Source organism: Triticum urartu, chromosome 7A (assembly GCF_056163025.1).
Source record: "Triticum urartu cultivar PI428250 chromosome 7A, HENAU_Tu73, whole genome shotgun sequence".
NCBI classification, from domain to species: domain Eukaryota; kingdom Viridiplantae; phylum Streptophyta; class Magnoliopsida; order Poales; family Poaceae; genus Triticum; species Triticum urartu.
The window spans coordinates 527,218,749-527,237,534 of NC_141879.1; the positions used below are offsets into that span (position 1 = coordinate 527,218,749).

Consider the following 18,786-nt stretch of genomic DNA (forward strand, 5'->3'; position numbering starts at 1 on the left):
GGGGACAACTTGTGCATATCATTCTGATCCTAGATGAGCCGGAGCACTAGATCGCCTTCTTGAAAAGTTCTAGTTTTAACCCAGCGGCTGTGATAATGACACAGATCTTGCTGGTAAATTGCCGAACGTGCCGCTGTGAGATCACGCTCCTCATCTAACCGGTCCAGCGAGTCCTGACGTGCTTTCTCATTATCAGCTTCAACATAAGCCGCCACACGGGGCGAGTCATGATGGATGTCACTAGGGAGAACCGCCTTTGCTCCGTAAACCATGAAGAAAGGTGTGTAACCCGTAGATCTGTTCGGTGTGGTGTTGATACTCCATAACACGGAAGGTAACTCCTCCACCCAACAACCCGGCGTCCGCTTTAAAGGAACCATAAGACGGGGCTTGATGCCTCTCAAAATCTCTTGATTGGCTCTCTCTGCTTGACCATTATATTGGGGGTGAGCCACTGATGACACGTCAAGATGGATGTGCGCACGTTGACAAAATTCTTCCATAGCACCCTTGGACAGATTAGTACCATTATCAGTTATGATGCTGTGTGGAAAACCAAAACGGAACATCACCTTTTTGATGAATTGAGCCACCGTGGCTGCATCACACTTACTGACTGGCTCTGCCTCTACCCACTTGGTGAACTTATCAACCGCCACCAGTAGGTGGGTCTTCTTGTCCTTGGACCTCTTAAAGGGCCCAACCATATCCAGCCCCCAAGTTGCAAACGGCCTAGTGATTGGAATCATCCTTAATTCTTGAGCCGGAACATGAGTGCGGCATGCAAACTTTTGACAACCGTCACGCCTCTTTACCAAATCCTTAGCATCAGCATGAGCCGTCAACCAATAGAAGCCGTGACGAAAGGCCTTAGCTACCAAGGATTTTGAACCGGCGTGGTGACCACAATCTCCTTCGTGGATCTCACGCAAAATCTCACAGCCTTCTTGAGAAGACACACAACGCTGAAACGCCCCTGTTACACTGCAATGATGTAACTCCCCATTGATAATGGTCATTGACTTGGATCGCCGGATTATCTCCCTGGCCAAGTCTTCATCCTTTGGTAACTCACCCCAGTTCATGTACGGCAGGTATGGGACTGTCCAATCCGGGATAACGTGAAGAGCCGCCACCAATTGAGCCTCCAGGTCAGGAACAACCAAATCCTCCTCTGAAGGTATTTTGACCGACGGATTATGTAGCACATCTAGAAAGACATTGGGCGACACCAGTTTATGTTGAGAGCCTAAGAGACTTAAAGCGTCCGCCGCTTCATTCTTTTGCCGGTCTATATGGTCAACCTGATAACCCTTGAAATGACCAGCCACTATGTCCACCTCTCGTCGATACGCCACCATGAGTGGATCCTTGGAATCCCAAGTGCCAGACACCTGTTGAGCTACCAGGTCCGAGTCACCAAAGCACTTAACCCGGCTTAAATTCATCTCATTAGCCATCTGAAGACCATGGAGCAAGGCCTCATATTCAGCTGCATTGTTAGTGCAAGGGAACATTAAACGAAGAACATAACAAAACTTATCACCTCATGGGGAAGTTAATATGACTCCAGCCCCCGAGCCCTCCAATTGTCTGGACCCATCAAAATGAATAGTCCAATAAGTGTCATCTGGCTTTTCCTCCGGTGCCTGCAACTCTGTCCAGTCATTGATGAAGTCCACAAGCGCTTGAGACTTGATTGCTGTGCAAGGCGTATATTTTAACCCGTGAGGTCCAAGCTCAATAGCCAATTTGGAAATCCGGCCAGTTGCTTCTCTATTTTGGATGATATCCCCCAAGGGGGCAGAACTGACCACAGTGATAGGATGACCCTGAAAATAGTGCTTCACCTTCCGGCTTGCCATGAAAACTCCATACACCAGCTTCTGCCAATGTGGGTACCTCTGCTTGGACTCAATAAGCACCTCACCGACATAATAAACCGGCCGTTGAACCGGATATTCCCTTCCAGCATCCTGGCGTTCCACCACAATAGCCACACTAACAACCTGGGCATTAGCAGCCACATATAACACTAAGGGCTCTTTATCAACCGGAGCAGCAAGGATAGGCGGCTCAGCTAGCTGCCGTTTTAAACTCTCAAAGGCTTCATTGGCAGCATCACTCCAGACGAAATGGTCTGTCTTCTTCATCATCTAATACAGAGGGATTGCCTTTTCTCCCAAATGGCTGATAAACCGGCTCAATGCTGCAATACGACCCGCCAGACGCTGAACATCGTTAATACACGTCGGTTTAGCCAGAGACGTAATAGCCGTGATCTTCTCTGGATTAGCTTCAATGATCCTATTAGACACTAGAAAGCCCAATAGCTTGCCTACCGATACACCAAAGACACATTTGGCTGGATTAAGCATCATCTTATAAACCCGGAGGTTATCAAAAGTTTCCTTCAAGTTATCTATCAATGTTTCCTCCTTTCTGGACTTCACCACAATATCATCCACATAAGCACGAACATTACGCCCAATCTGATTATGAAGACAACTCTGTACACAGCGCTGATAAGTCACCTAGGCACTCTTGAGCCCAAAAAGCATAGATACATAGCAGAAGGCTCCAAAGGGAGTTATGAAAGCTGTCTTCTCCTGGTCCTTAATTGCCATTTTGATATGATGATAACCAGAATAAGCGTCCAGGAAACACAAACGGTCACAACCCGCCGTAGCATCAATGATTTGATCAATATGAGGGAGAGCAAAGGGATCAGCTGGACAGGCTTTGTTCAAATCTGTGTAGTCCACACACATACGCCAAGTGCCGTTTTTCTTAAGTACCAACACCGGATTAGCTAGCGACTCAGGGTGAAAAACCTCCACAATAAACCCTGCTGCCAAAAGCCGGGCTACCTCCTCACCAATAGCCTTGCGCCTTTCTTCATTGAAGCGGCAGAGAAACTGCCTGATTGGTTTAAACTTAGGATCTATATTAAGAGTGTGCTCAGCGACTTCCCTCGGTACACCTGGCATGTCAGAAGGCTTCCATGCAAAGATGTCCCGGTTCTCACGGATGAACTCGATGAGCGCGCTTTCCTATTTCAGATCCAGGTTAGCGCTGATGCTGAACTTCCTGGATTAATCGCCAGGAACAAAGTCAACCAGCTTAGTCTCCTCAGCCGAATTAAACTTCAAAGCTGGATCATGCTCTGTAGTTGGCTTTTTCAGAGAAGTCATATCTGCCGGATCAACATTGTCTTTTTAAAACTTCAAATACTCTGTTGCAGAAACCGACTCAGCATAGGCCACATCACCTTATTCACATTCCAAAGCAATCTTCCTGCTCCCATGTACTGTGATTGTCCCCTTATGACCCGACATCTTAAGCTGCAGATAAACATAACAGGGCCTTGCCATGAACTTAGCATAAGCCGGCCGTCCAAACAGGGCATGATATGGGCTCTTTATTTTTACCACTCAAAAGTCAATGTTTTTGATCTTGAATCATGATCATCTCCAAAAGCCACCTCTAGAGCTATCTTACCAACTGGGTACGCCGATTTACCTGGCACCACACCATGAAAAACGGTGTTCGAAGGTTTAAGTTTTTTATCTATCAAGCCCATGCGACGGAAGGTTTCATAGTAAAGGATATTGATACTGCTCCCTCCATCCATGAGTACCTTGGTGAACTTATACCCTCCAACCTGAGGTGCCACCACTTAGGCCAGATGACCCGGATTATCAACCCGGGGTGGACGATCCTCTCGACTCCACAAAATGGGCTGTTCAGACCAGCGCAGATAACGGGGCACTGCCGGTTCAACAGAATTTACCGCCCTCTTATGCAGCTTCTGATTGCGCTTACATAGGCTAGTGGTGAAGACATGATACTGCCCACTATTCAACTGCTTCGGATTACTCTGATAACCCGATTGTTGCTGCTGCTGACGCCCCTGATGGTTGTAACCGCCCTGGTTACCCTGACTTCCTTGATTGCCATGTCCGGTTTGATTGCCTTGGAATGCTGAACTGGGCCCATGAGAACCACCTCCTGAACCGCCGGGCGGTCCCTGGTCGTATTGGAAAGAACTTGAATTTTTAAACTCCCGCATGATGAAACAATCCTTCCAAAGGTGCGTAGCTGGCCTCTCTCGCGACCCGTGATTTGGGCAAGGCTTATTCAACAGGCATTCAAGATTGGGACATGAACCTCTACCCCGCTGGGGCGGTTTACCCTTATGGCATTGACCATTATCCTGGGTGTTGGTGTTAGCCAGAAAATCCAAGTTGTTATCCGCCTTGCGTTTACCGTTGTTTCCATGACCCACCGGGTTATGCTGTTGCCCCTTGGCACTGCCATTCTTCTTTCCCTTCCCCGTCTTGTCATCCTCAGACTCAGGGTCCTTGGTACTATCTGAATCGACATATTTAACTAGAGCTGCCATAAGCTTGGACATGTCATTGCAATGACGCTTGAGCCTTCCCAACTTCATCTTAAAAGGCGTAAACCGGCAGTTGCCTTCCAATGTTAAGACTGCCGTGTCAGCATTGATGCGGTCTGATGAATGCAGAATGGCTGATACCCGCTTCACCCAATGGGTCGTAGACTCCCCTTCCTCTTGAACACAGGCGGCTAAGAGCATCTCCAGCCGTTCAGCCCCCAAGGGCGCTAAAAAATAGCGGTCTGAGGGTGAACTGGCGCTAGTTCGGCCCCTGGGGCGACCTAGCTTCTAGTCACGCCCCCAGGCGCCGCCCCCAGGACGCGGAAAATTCGAACTTGGTCGTTCCCGCTCACAAAAGACGTCACACAAGTCCGGCGATAGCAAGTCTCATTTTGGTGATCGGACAGGCGTACAAAAACTAGAGCGGCAGAAGTTCGCGTTCGCATCACTCGGTGAGCTCTGCCCCAGGCATCGGCGGAGTTGGCGTGCACGGGCTTGGCGGTGTCGGAGCTGCTTCTGTGCTGGGCAGTGTCGGTGCGGCATTGGTGCTGCTGGGCGTCGTGGAGGCGTCATCACGCGGGCTTGGCGGCAGTGTCGGCGTGGGCGTCGGCGTCGGCATCGGTGTCGAGGGAAGCTGGTTCAGGATGAGGCCGCGCTCCGCCAAGTACCATGCCTTGACCGCCTCGTCGGTGCTCTGGAGCATGTCCGCCCCGCCCAGCAGGAAAGCCAGGTCGGTGTTTCTCTTCTTCACGGGGACGTTGGTCCGGAGCAGGTCGAGCTTGACGGCGCTGCTCGACATCGATGCCGACCACCGCACGTCGGTCTTCTATTCACGAAGGACGGCCCGGGCCTGCACATCGGCGAGGCAGTGCTCGATGGACTCGTGCACTTGAACGATAGCTGCGTTGGCGTGTTTCCCCTTCTTGGCACCTTTGTTGCCGCCCGGCCTCCCTTCCATTGCGCCAGGAGTCGGCGCATCCGGCTTGTAGGTCTCCTTGGCCTTGTCCAGGGTGTGCCGGAATTCCTCCCACTTCTCACACTTGTCAATGCGCTTGTAAACATGAAGGTACTTGAATTCGGCATCGCTGTTGCTTTGCCGGTACAGGGCGAACATGCGCAGCAACTGCTCGGAGGAACAAACAGTTGGCAGGCGTACACGATGAAGAGAGGCGGGAGAGACCAGCGTGGCATACCTGATCCTCAACGCCGGCGCCGCTCTCCGGGCGAGCCGCGACCTCCTCGACGACCCCACGCCATTTGTTGCGCGCCCCCTGGATACGCCCCCAATGGTTCGCCATTGCCTTCGAGCCGCGCTGCATGTAGACGCCTTTGAAGTAGGGGTCGACGAGCTTGCGCTCGTCGAACTCGGCCTTGATGCGGTCCCAGTACGTGTCGATGCTCTGGTTCGTGCCGGTAGTCGGGTCGAGGCAGACGACTTTCCATGCTTCTGCGACGCATTCCTCCTCCTTGGACGCCCACTTTATGCGCGGCTCGCTTGACCTGGCCGCCCGCGTCTTCTTCTTGCGCCCCTTCGCCGGAACAGGCGCCAACTCCTCCTCCTCCTCCTCTTCCTCCTCGTCCTCCTGCTCCTGCTCCTCCTGCTCGTCCTCGCCGTAGACATAGTCGAGCTCGCCTTCCATGCCGCCGCTGAAATCCACCATCTCATCCTGGGTGACAAACCCGGGAGACACGGCGGCCGCGGCCGAACCTGCGGCGATGATGTCGTCCATGTCGCCCTCGGTCTCGTCAGTGTCGCTGAGGTGCGAGAAGGGCAGCGCGCAACGGCATAGATGGGGCATCGGGGAGGACGCGTAGGTGGGCGGCGAGTAATTGTATGGAGGGTACTGCACGCCGGCGAAGGCGGGCGAGGGCGTGCGCTGGGCCGGGTGTCCATGGGGAAAGGTGATATTTGGGTTGAACCCACCGTGCGCGTCCCCGTCGGCGTAGCTCGGTGAGGGCGATCCTCACGGCTGCAGCGATAGAGAGCCGACGCTTTGCTAGCCCATGGGACCGTACTGGGCGTGGCTGCCGGGTGGATTCATCATCCCCACGTGAGTCGCCTCGGCCTCGGCTTGGTCCGCCGAAGCAGCAGCCGCAGCCGCACGCGCCGCGTTGTCACGGGCCTTCTTGGTGATGGCCCTGTTCTGCCGGTCGGCGGTGACAGCCTCCCATCGCTGAACTTCCACCCTCCACTCGGCGTTTGTCATGCCCGACGGCTTGGACGGTGGCGCCCTTGGCTTCCTCTGCTTTGGCTGGGCGACGGAGGCGGTCGCGGTTGCCGCCATGCGGGAGGCGACGTACTTCTTCGGTGGCATGGCGGCCGGCTGGGAGGCGAGCGGGAGCGAGATTGGCGGGAGGAAAGGAGAAAATGGGAGGGAAGTGGGGGAAACGCGGGAAGAAACGGCGGGAATAGGCGCTGGACTCGCCGACAGGGCACATCCACGCGCCCTTTTTCGCTTGTGCCGGCGCCCGAGGCGCCTCCCTAGGGTGCCAGGTTCTGCCTGGGTCCGCCGGCACAGTTTCGGCCCGAGCCGGCGAAAAACGGGCTTCTGGGGGGCGACTGGGCCGTTTTTTCGGTGCCGACGCGGCAAAAACGCGTGGGGAGGGCCTGTTGGGGGCGCGGCTGGAGATGCTCTTAGTCCACAATTGACATGGGATGTTTGCACGTATCTTTGAAATTCTTGATAAACCGGCTTTTTAACTCGGGCCATGACCCAATGGACTTAACTGGTAAACTTTTTAACCAAGTGCGAGCTGTTCCTTCCAACATCATGGTGAAGTACTTAGCACATGCCGCATCATCCACGTCCAGCATCTCCATCGCCATCTCATAGCTGTCAACCCATGACTCATGGGGTAAATCGATAGTGTAATTGGGAACCTTACGAGGACCCTTGAAGTCCTTGGGCAGCCGCACATTACGCAAGGCCCACTACAAGAAATATGTCAACTAGTGACCTTCTGCCAGTGACCCTGGAAGAAATGGTCATAGATCTATGACCATTTCAGACCAATTGGTCAAAAGCTGTTCGGGGGGCTCCAAACCCTAAACCATTGCGACCATTTTGGTCAGTAAGGTCGTAATTTCCTTACACGAAATGGTCATAAAGCAATCAGCGCTAGTCCGGTGCCTTATTTCTAGTTGTTAACGACCAATATAGATGGTCATAGCCTTGTAAATTGTGGTGGGTTGCCATGACTAGGCGCCATCTCATCAGTTTTGCCTATCTGTCATGTCCATGTGGCAGTTTTTGCCCTAGGTTATGAAGCAACCTATATTTCTGTCATTCCCAAAATTCCCAAAAAAATCTCATTAATTCTTTGGGTCATATCTTCGTCAAATATGTAAAAAACTTCCTTGCCTAGTTCAAAAATAATTCAAAAATATTCATTTTCCTATTCTGTTCACAACAACAGTTTGTGAAGGAAGTACCACTTTGACATGTGCAAATAGTATCCATTTTCTACAGTGCTTTCCTATGCCCAAATAACCATCCTCCACCAAATGCTAGCTCAATCCATTCATTATTTTGAGCCGAGCTTTTTCATTCGTATTTATGTCCAGTGTGGTAGTTTGCAAAGCAAGTACCACCTAGGCTCCTCCTTTTGAGCTGAAAATTTGTGAAGACGGTCTTCTTAGTAATTGATCATCCTCAGCCAAAACACACGCTCATTAGCCATGTACATTTCCTGTACCGCTAATCAAACACTTGGCTGCTAATTCATGTTTGAGCATCGATCGGTCTCCTCGTGAGAATCTTATGTTGTAATTTTCTTCCTAGCACCAACCTGGGGAGTGCCCAACCCACTAGACATGCCTAGGCCTCCCAGAACACATGGCAACACCACGGTCAAGCGGTGACCACGCGGCGGGCATGCAAGTTTACGCGCTCTAGAGTTGGAGCCCTCGGCCACCGTCCAAACCTCGATGTATCGCCACCAAAGCATGTATTTATGATTAAATAGGTACTTATGTAACTAGAAATTATTTTTGGAAAAAATAAATAGCAAACTATGAGGCAGCTGCAGTTCAAATTTGACCCGCTTCCTACTGAATCGGCGGGAATTTGTCTTTTTCACCAGAGGTGGATCAAAACTTTTGACACCCAACCATTTTGTCAATTGTGAATTATATATGGCCTAGTATTTTAGAAAATTGATTTGGTCCAACTTTGCAACAAATATATGGTAGGTCCTTCACAAAAAAACTCATTTCAGGCACTCGAAAAATGTAGAATGAATTTTCCGTGCAAAGAAAATGAAAACTCCCTTAGGAAACATTGTTTCAAATTCCAAGATGCACCCTTGTGCACAATATGAGATCATTTGAACAAACTATGCCATGAATGTGGCCATATGATTGATCATTTGGCTTGAAAGCCATGAATCTTCACGCATGATAGCTCATTTCTGTGAACACTTTTTTAAAATAATTTCTGTATTACAAGTTTATTATTTTTCCTGGAAACTTGGTCACATATAATGACACAATGCGAAGGTTTTCCAATTTTTTGATTTTTTTGAATTTTTTATGCCCATTTCAAAATGCGGTCAAAACGGCGGGCTTGACCGTTCCTAGCTAGTGGTTGAATCTTGGACAAATTTCAATATTTCTCTTATTAAATAGATACTTATGTACCTATAAATGATTTTTGGAAAAAATAAATAGCAAACTACGAGGTAGCTACAGTTCAAATTTGACCCGCTTCCTACTGAATCGACGGGAATTTTTCTTTTTCACGAGAGGTGGATCAAAACTTTTTACACCCAACCATTTGGTCAATTGTGCATTAAATATGTCCTAGTATTTTGGAAAATTGATTTGGTACAATTTTGCAACAAATATATGGTAGGTCCTTCACAAAAAACCTCATTTCGGGCACTCGAAAAATGGAAAATGATTTTTCCGTGCAAAGAAAATGAAAACTCCCTTTGGCAACATTGTTTGGAATTCCAATATGCACCCTTGTGCACAGTATGAGATCATTTGAACAAACTATGCCATGTATGTGGCCATAAGATTGATCATTTGGCTTGAAAGCCATGGATCTTCACGCATGGTAGCTCATTTCTAAGAACACTTTTTTAAAATAATTAACATATTACAAGTTTATTATATTTCCAGGAAACTTGGTCACATATAATGGCACAATGCGAAGTTTTCCCAATTTTTTGAAATTTTTTGAATTTTTTATGCCCGTTTCAAAATGCAGTCAAAACGGCGGGCTTGACCGTTCCTAGGTAGTGGTTGAATCTTGGAATTTTTTTGGTATTTCTCTGATTAAATAGATACTTATGTACCTAGAAATGATTTTTGCAAAAAATAAATAGCAAACTACGAGGTAGCTACAGTTCAAATTTGACCCGCTTCCCACTAAATCAGCAGAAATTTGTCTTTTTCACCAGAGGTGGATCAAAAAATTTTGCACCCAACCATTTGGTCAATTGTGCATTAAATATGTCCTAGTATTTTAGAAAATTGATTTGGTACAATTTTGCAACAAATATATGGTAGGTCCTTCACAAAAAAACCTCATTTCGGGCACTCGAAAAATGGAAAATGATTTTTCCATGCAAAGAAAATGAAAACTCCCTTAGGAAACATTGTTTGGAATTCCAATATGCACCCTTGTGCACAGTATGAGATCATTTGAACAAACTATGCCATGAATATGGCCATAAGATTGATCATTTGGCTTGAAAGCCATGAATCTTCACACATGGTAGCTCATTTCTAAGAACACTTTTTTTAAAAATAATTACCATATTACAAGTTTATTATTTGCTGGAAACTTGGTCACATATAATGACACAATGCGGAGGTTTTCCAATTTTTTGATTTTTTTTGAATTTTTATGCCCGTTTCAAAATGCGGTCAAAACGCCGGGAATGACCGTTCCTAGCTAGTGGTTGAATCTTGGATTTTTTTGGTATTTCTCTGATTTAATAGATACTTATGTACCTAGAAATGATTTTTGGAAAAAAATAAAGAGCAAACTACGAGGTAGCTACAGTTCAAATTTGACCCGCTTCCTGCTGAATCAGCGGGAATTTGTCTTTTTCACCAGAGGTGGATCAAAACTTTTTACACCCGATCATTTGGTCAATTGTGCATTATATATGGCCTAGTATTTTATAAAATTGATTAGGTACAATTTTGCAACAAATATATGGTAGGCCCTTCAAAAAAAACTCATTTTGGGCAATCAAAAAAATGGAAAACTAATTTTCGTCCAAAGAAAATAAAAGATTCCTTAGGCAAAATTGTTTGCCATTCCAGGATGCACCCTTGTGCACAATATGAGGTTATTTGAGTAGACTATGCCAAGAATGCGACCATAAGATTGACTATTTAAGTAGACTTTTTAAAAGTATTTATCGTATTAGAAGTTTGTTTTTTTCCTAGACACTAGATCACACAATGCAAAGGCTTTCCATTTTTTGATTTCTTTAATTCTTTATGCCAATTTCAAAATGCGATTAAAACCATGGGCATAACCGTTCGTAGCTGCGGATGGAATCTTACAAAACTTAAATGGCCAAAAAAGGCTAGAACGATTGGAAATGCATACAGGTTGGTTATCATCATCCATAAAATGTGGTGTAACTTGAGTGAAAATTTTAGTGGTTCCATTTTGCAAAATACTATTGGTAGTTGCTTCATAAACACCTTTGGTTTTAGCACTTAAAGACTATATTTTAAATTACAGCCATAGTCTGCAACCAATCAGGACGTCTCCCCCGGATCACCCTACCGTAGGCGATCTGAACCGTTCGATCATCCCTGATCTAACGGCAGACTTGACCCCCCACCGTCTCACCTAACTAGCCCTAACACAACCCGCACCACTCGTCCTCTCGCCCCCCTACGCACCCACAGCCACCGCCCCCTCCCTCCCTCGCCATCTCCTCCTTCCCTCCTCACGGCCACCTCCACCACGCCACAAACCCCGGCGATGGCCTCGTGTTGATCCCATCCTCCCCCGGTCCCGTCCCCGGCCCCGCCCGGATCCACCGTGCTTGTCCACAACTGCCGCCCCCACCCCGCCGTCGATCTCGCCCACGGCGGCCGCCACCACCCCGCCGTCATCCTCGCCCACGGCGGCCGCACCACCCCGCCGTTGACCTCTCCTTGATCCGCAACCAATCAAACCGCGACCAATACCCCACCCCACCCTTCCTCCCTCTCACTCGCATAGGTGCAGGCGCAGGGCACAACACCCAATCCAAGGCGGCGTCGTCCTCGTGCGAGCTTGCAGTGGCCATGACGACGCAGGCGCTCGCGCCGCCGCCGCCGGAGCCGCACACGGCGGGGCGGTGGGCGGGCACGCTGCTGGCCGCCGCCGTCTACACGCCGCGGGTCTACTACGTGCAAGGCTTCTACGTCGTCTCCTACGGCCTCAGCATCTACCGCCTCAACCTCCTCATCGACTTCCTCTCTCCCATGGTCGACCCGGAGCTCGAGGCGCTCGACCAGGCCGGCCCCGCGCTCCCCACCTGCGGCAACAACGAGTTCAAGCCCTTCATCCGCCGCCTCCCCGAGTTCAAGTTCTGGTATATCCATCTCTTCTGCTGCCCCCTTCTTCTGATTTGATTGCGTGAAATTGATGCTAAATTCGAGATCAGATGCAATACCCTTCTCGAGACCCAGATTTGATCGAATAGCTCGCTTCTTTTTCCGGCAGTTTCGCAAGATTCGCCTACCAGCAAGTGGGCTCACCAACAACCCATTTGTAAATAGGTGGATAGCTGGAACATTTATACAGCCTTGCTAATTCATGTGCCTTGCCAGCTACTACATTAGATGTGATACACCCATTTTGTTGACCTTCTTGAGCATTTTCCATTCATAGTTGGAGCCACTTGCTGACAAAGTTTTCTAGTGCAATTGCTTAGGATTGCATAGTGTGGGATTCTCCAGGTGAACTATTGCATTTGTGTGCAATTGGAGTTTTGTGGTGCTCTGACTTTAAGAGGTTGTGTATTCTGGAAAGGATATGTTGCATTTTCTAGGCCATTCCATCTTGCTAACTGCTTTTACTTCCCTATGAAGAGCTGTTAGCTTTCCATTTTGTAAAATAACTCCTTGTTAAGCCATTTGTTGTTCTGTCTGTGGTAGTCTCGGTGTTGTATGCATGGTTCAGAAGTTCAGATGGGATTCTACAATCAATATCTTTCCAGTTTGCAAGTACTATATGTTAACTGCCTCTGCCGCATTGCTTTTCAAGTCATTGTGGTGTTCTTTTAGTGGTATTTAGTCTGCTGTTATATGGTAACATTTTGATCCTTCAATCTGCTCTCTAGGACTTAAAAATTCATTTGGTGCCTAATTGGTAGGCTTCCTCTGTTTCCTTGCTGCAGGTATTTACCAGGGTGGTGCGTGGAAGGTCAGGGTTGAACTTACAGAAGCTTACCCTTACAAATCGATATATCAGAACTAGTTTACTAGTCTTGACTTTGAGGATTTTTACTAACTGAAGCACCACATTTTTGCTGTTGTCCTGCTGTTGCTGCAGACCTTGTGAATATCTTTGAGGTGTTCCTGCCTCAGCTTCTCCTCTACCCTAACCCCTCGGACCCGTGACTCCTACATGCTCCTTTTATGGCATGCCACGAGGTCCAGGCCCCTGGTATTTCTTTTTTTCCATGCACGCGCCGGCATGTCTGCCTGCCTGCCTGTGCCATGCCACGCCATTGCTGTAGCACCACTGCTCTGTTCTACCAGCATTAATAATAAGTGTGTCTAAGTGTGTCCTGCTGAACGTGACAGTAGCTACCACTGTCAGTGCACCTGTGCTTGCCATTTTGTGTGTTACTCATCTGTCCCATAAGTTTGCATTACTCTGCATAGAGCTTGCTTCAAAACATTGCATTGTCCGAGTGAGTTGCATTGTCTTCCAAATCCTGGTAATTATGCCTAATAACATGTTCACTCACTCACTTGCCTCTAAAATAAGCTCCCACTCCTTTTCTGAATTGAATCAGGTCTCTGAAATTTAAGCTTATAGAACCTACAGTGTCAATCAGGTCTCTGAAATTTAAGCTTATAGAACCTTGATATTTCTGGACTCAAATGTAAAACCTGCTTGATCCTAACTGTCATTGCCATGCACTACAGACATGTATTTCTCTTGGATTTATGTCTACAGAAGCTGCATGTAGAATTCTGGTCTCTTACCTTTTTCATAGAAAGTAAAGGGGAAAAGGTTAATTTTATCTATTAACATGGCCATACCAGAAGGTTAATTTTTTTGAAATAGATATCAAGGGTAATTTGAGTTATTCATCATCTCCAAAAGCTAAACTGCTGTAGTTCTGCTGACCAACCTGCGTGTTTAACTTCAGGTGTGAGGAGGAGCCTGTGGCTGAGACTGCATCAGCACAGATGCTGCAACCCATCACGGCGAGTTCCTCGGCCTCTGTTACGGACGATGCAGCAGTAACTCAGGACACCATTCATGCCTCGCTGCCACTTCTACATTTTCTTTCTCTGTTCTAGTTACTTATGTGATTTATTCCTGGTACTTGTTGCTCTGCTGTATTCTGATTACTTGTTGGGACCGGTATTGAGAAATTTTGCTGGTTGCTTTGAGTACATTTAACTTGGAGTTCTCCAGTACTCCTAGATTTGCTACTCAAACAAATTTTGAGTACCTGCACTGGAAAGGATTGAAATACTCCTGGTACTTGCATAGGTTTAAAAATGACTTGCGTAGGTTTAAAAATACTCCTGGTACTTGTGATGAAACCAACAAGCAACTTGCTAACCTCTTTCAGTGTTCAATCATCTTTTCATTCTTAATAGTATCTCCTATTAGGTGATCTGATTAGGAAGTTTAAGTACAATGATCTGGTAGGTAATTGGGCTGCTTAAATATTTCCTCTGATTAGTAATTTAATTTACCAATAGGTACTGGCAGTAAAAGAAACTGACATCCAATCAGTCTCAGGGATTGAATGATTTAGTTACCACATTGTGTCAATTAGTCTGCTCTTTGTTCCAACATGAATGATATATATTACTTAATCATGTGTAATTTTCTTTCCTTTTGTTATGTTGTAAGTGGATGTATAGTTTGCCAGTTTTTATCTCTCTTTGATGGGTTTTAACCAAAGCTCCTGAGTACTCGCTTGCTTTGTTTTTTTAAGCAACTACAAATTGTATGGGCATTTGAAGTTGTGGCTTATAATTGATCAATATTGTTCTGTAACGTGCAGATGCTGATCAGGACAAAGAAGTTGGAGGAAGCATAGTTCTAACATTGCTGTCAACTGTCAAGTTTTGCATTAATGATGCCCTTTATACTGCTCATGTTTCTTCGTGAAGCATAGTTCGTATGTGTGTATGATGTAGCAGAACTTGTGATTGTACACTTGTGGAGCAGAACTGGCTCATGTGATTGTACACTTGTGGAGCTTGTTATATGATTTTAAACTTGATGCTTATCACATTTGTATGTGTGTTATATGATGTAGCACTTTGATGGTTGATAATATTTGAAGTATTTTGTGTGTTTTTTGTGTGCCAATTTAAATACCAGGTATTTATTTGTGTGAAATAAAAAATGAAGAATATTGCCCTGACGGCTAGGACCCAGTACTAGAACCTGACAGTGGGGACCCACCTGATTAGTGAACCTAATTTAAAAAAAAGAAAAAATGAAATTGTTGAGACAAAAAAGCCATGGCCCAAAAATAAAAAAGGCTGCAATGTTGGGCTTGGTCCATTTAGCTGACAAAAAATTCATAGGAAAAATATATAAATGGGCTGAATTAATGGGCTCGGCCCATGTAGAATACCGAATTGGACCGGGCTGAATCTTGTGCCACATCAGCTTGCCATGCTGGATGCCTACGTGGCCTGGGGAGGTTGCTAGTAACCAAAACAAAACAGTAGGCATATTTTGGTCGTAAATGTCCACGACCTTCTCACAGAGAAGGTCGTTAATTTCAGTTTACGACCGCCAGCTTTTGATCTTCTGTTTTTGGTCAAAAAAAGGTCGCAAATGAAAAACAATGACCTTTCGGTGACCAATAGTCAAGGTCACAAGTTGACATATTTCTTGTAGTGGCCGGGGTGAGATACGGCACCCCCAAAGAACTGAAAACCACACCTGGCTCCACTGAAATGGTTGGACAAACCAGAGTAAGCTGACGAGCCGCGTATTGCGCTGCTAACTCGGCTTCTCGATGTGCTCGACCGTGATCCACCACATCCTGGGCATTAGCACCGCCAGCTGCCGGGTTATGCCCTTGCGGCGAGTTACGGTTTCACGCAATGCTTGATACAAGTGGTTCATCAATAAACCTGTTGTAGCTCCGACTTGGGCGAGGGGTGGATTGAATCCTCTCACGACTGTGCGAATAAGCTTGCTGTTGGGTCAGAGCCGTCTGAAGGAGCTCTCTAGCCCATTGTGTTTCAACTGCTACTGGGGACTCGCCTTCGATCGGGAGATCTGCCAATCGTGAAGCGGCGGCGACGATGTTATCCAACGGGTTCGAGTAATGACCTGAAGGTGGTGAGACGTGCTGTAATAGGATATTGTTCTGACGAGGCGGATCCGCCGCGCACGGCTGAACCGGCGCCCCCGTTCCGGGTGCCTCCGCCCGGTTTACCACTGGCTGGTTGCTGGTTCCCGCTCCTCGCGTGTTAAAGAGGTTCCTTCCCTCGTAAACCGGAGGCAGGTGAGACCGGTACCTTCTCCTCATGACATCATCTGATGCGCTCTGATCCAACATGAGCCGATAAGCCTGTGCCTCTAACTGGGCCCGCCCTGTGGCCATCCTAGTGTTCTCTGCTACTAGATCTACCTTAGCTTGAGCTATCTGATCCTTCACCTTTGCAGTCTCTGCGTTATACTGATCCTGAATCGCCGCGTTAACCTCAGCCGCCAGCAATGTCGCCAAAGTGTCGAATAAATCAGACAAAACCTGAACCGGCGCTGGCGCGGGGCCTCCTGCCCCAGCGGGTGTTGCAGCTGCTGAACTGGAAATCATCGCTGCTGCGGTAGAAGAATGTTGCACCGATTGTGTACCGGCCATGAAGATCGCAACTCAGCTCGGCGGATCAGAGAGGTCCAGAATACTGTCACCATCGGAACCACCACTAATCTGGCCATCATGCAGCTAATACAGCGACTCGGTCTCTCCGGTTGAAGACTCGTCATCAGAGTAAACCACGGTTTCGCCACTAGATACCGATCTATCCTCAGATTCCACATCGTGGATGACTCCCACAAAGGCATGCTTTACGACAGGCTGAACTTGGGCAGGTCTCGCACGCTGAGCCGTCTCGATGATGTCGGTGCAGATGTCCGGCTCAGGGCCCAGTTCGCCGATCTTGCCAATGAAAACGTGTATTCCGTCAAAGGGGACCCGGTACCCGTACTCAATCGAGCTGGCCTCGGGCCCCCGGCCTGCGTCGTCGATGTAGAGCTTGCTACGACGACTCTTGGTCATCCGACCCACAGCGTACCCCTTGAGTCCTTCGAAGTTGCCCTTCAAGAACTTGAAACCATCGTGCGATAGCCCCACGGTGGGCGCCAACTATCGTGGTTTTGTCACGGCAGATGTCATCGTGAAAGGACTTAGTCGTGGTGCCATCGCGACCGGTTAGCTTGAAGGGGTTAAAGTGGACAAGGGACGCAAGAAATTATACTGGTTCGGCCCCTTACGATGAAGGTAAAAGCCTACTCCAGTTGTGATGGAATTGCTAGGGATTCGAAGACTAGGGAGCGAATCCGCTTTGCCTGGCTCTCGAGTTATTGTTGTCTGTCTCTAAACCGCGGCCGGGTCGTCCCTTTATATACATAGGTTGACGCCCGGCGTTTTACAGAATCCGGAGGCTGGCTCATAAACGTGTCCGGCTCGGTTTTTACCTTTCCATGCCTTACAACATAAGTTACATATCATATGGTGGTTTATGTCTATGGGCTCTAATCCGCCTTTGGGCCCTGGGCCTTCATGTTAGATCTCCTCTGTAAAGCGCCATACTTCTTGTCTTCATGGTCTTCAAACTCGACTAACTCATTGTGGGCATAACCCGGCCCCTCATGGCCGGTTTATACTTAGTAGTAGTATCTCCAACACAAAGGTTACTAATATCCTAAGGAACTACCAAACACTATCAACAAGAAGTAGGTAGGGTGAATCTCGGGTTCAAAAACCCGGAAATGGAATACCTACCAACTAAATAACATCACGAGATGCTTTCGAGAATGATGGCCAGAATCATCACACTAGGAATATAAACATTGCTAGATTACTGGGTGGTTCTCTAGGATGCCTAGGGTCATAATACTAGCTCCAACATATATGTCAAAGCAACAGAGTACCTCAACTCACTGATTAGTGTGGTGAACTGGCCCAAAGGGACACCGAGAACGGAAAGAAGGGATTTGCAAATGCATCAGACTACTTAGAAACCTGGGATTACTCGGACAACATAACGGCTATAAATGCTCAAAAAGATTTGAGACATCCTGCAAAATGGTGGCATAACCGCTCAACATCACAATATCAAGGTTCTGAGGCCAGCTATGAACACACGGAAGTAGTAGGAGCTGAACTGAGACTTGAATACATCATTCCTATAAGTCTATGGATTAGTAACACGTGATCCTAATAAAAAGGAGAGAAAGCCTAGTTCCTTAACCCCGTAGGAAAGATAAGATGACTCGGATAAAAAGGCATAAGGTAAAGGAGTAAAAAGAGCCTTATGTTCCCTTCCACAATCAATTCCCTTATATAACTAAAGCATTTCTAGACTCGACTTCGACCAGTTTGGCTTGGTAATCCTACAGGCAGTCAAGCTCTGATACCAAAACTGTCAGGACCCCGATTCTAAGTCACACCGATCTAGCATGTAACACATCATATCACTTTGCGGCCTCACGCACGGTATTCCCATGGGTGCCACCTTACCTGGCCTGGGACCGTTTGCGCCTTTTGGCCCACGTATATGATAGTGCCGCTAGTATCCATATGACAGAGAACCGGGCCGACATGACTAGTCGTGAACCCAAAGTGGCACTAACTTACAGGGACAAGCATGCATGACCCAGCATCGAACGTGTCGGTCATCAGCGAGTGATTCCGGGCTGTAGCAACTGGGCTAGCAGGACTCCGGTAAACCGGGCTATAGCAGGCTAGCAGGGCTCCGGTATACACCGCGTGACATTTCCCCGAAGGGACAGACACAGGATCGAAGTAGGACATATGACGGCCAGTCTAAGTGTTCCGGAGCAGTAGCAACCGGGCTAACAGGACTCCGGTAAACCGGGCTGTAGAAGGCTACCATGGCTCAGTGGAAGCACTAGACTACATTTCCCCATAAGAGAGGCTACCAAGGATACACAACTAGGTTGTCGGATCCCACACATACC

The 18,786-nt window shown here is 47.7% G+C and overlaps 1 protein-coding gene across 10 annotated transcripts; it reads left to right on the forward strand.

Moving 5' to 3' along the window:
* The first annotated feature begins 11,257 nt into the window (after positions 1-11,257).
* Positions 11,258-14,918, forward strand: LOC125525698 (protein RER1A-like). 10 transcript variants are annotated; one of them, XR_015610258.1, is made up of 5 exons: positions 11,259-11,956; positions 12,764-12,789; positions 12,919-13,032; positions 13,748-13,805; positions 14,621-14,918. XR_015610258.1 is itself a non-coding variant. In XM_048690701.2 (4 exons), exons 1-4 carry the CDS (start codon positions 11,667-11,669, stop codon positions 14,625-14,627), a joined length of 381 nt encoding a protein of 126 aa, XP_048546658.2. In that variant the 5' UTR covers positions 11,258-11,666; the 3' UTR covers positions 14,628-14,918. The 10 variants fall into 10 exon arrangements, 7 of the variants coding, with proteins under 7 accessions (XP_048546658.2, XP_048546657.2, XP_048546655.2 ...); XR_007291396.2 differs by having other exon boundaries at positions 12,919-13,019; XM_048690701.2 differs by lacking the exon at positions 12,919-13,032 and having other exon boundaries at positions 11,258-11,956.
* The last annotated feature ends 3,868 nt before the right edge of the window (positions 14,919-18,786 follow it).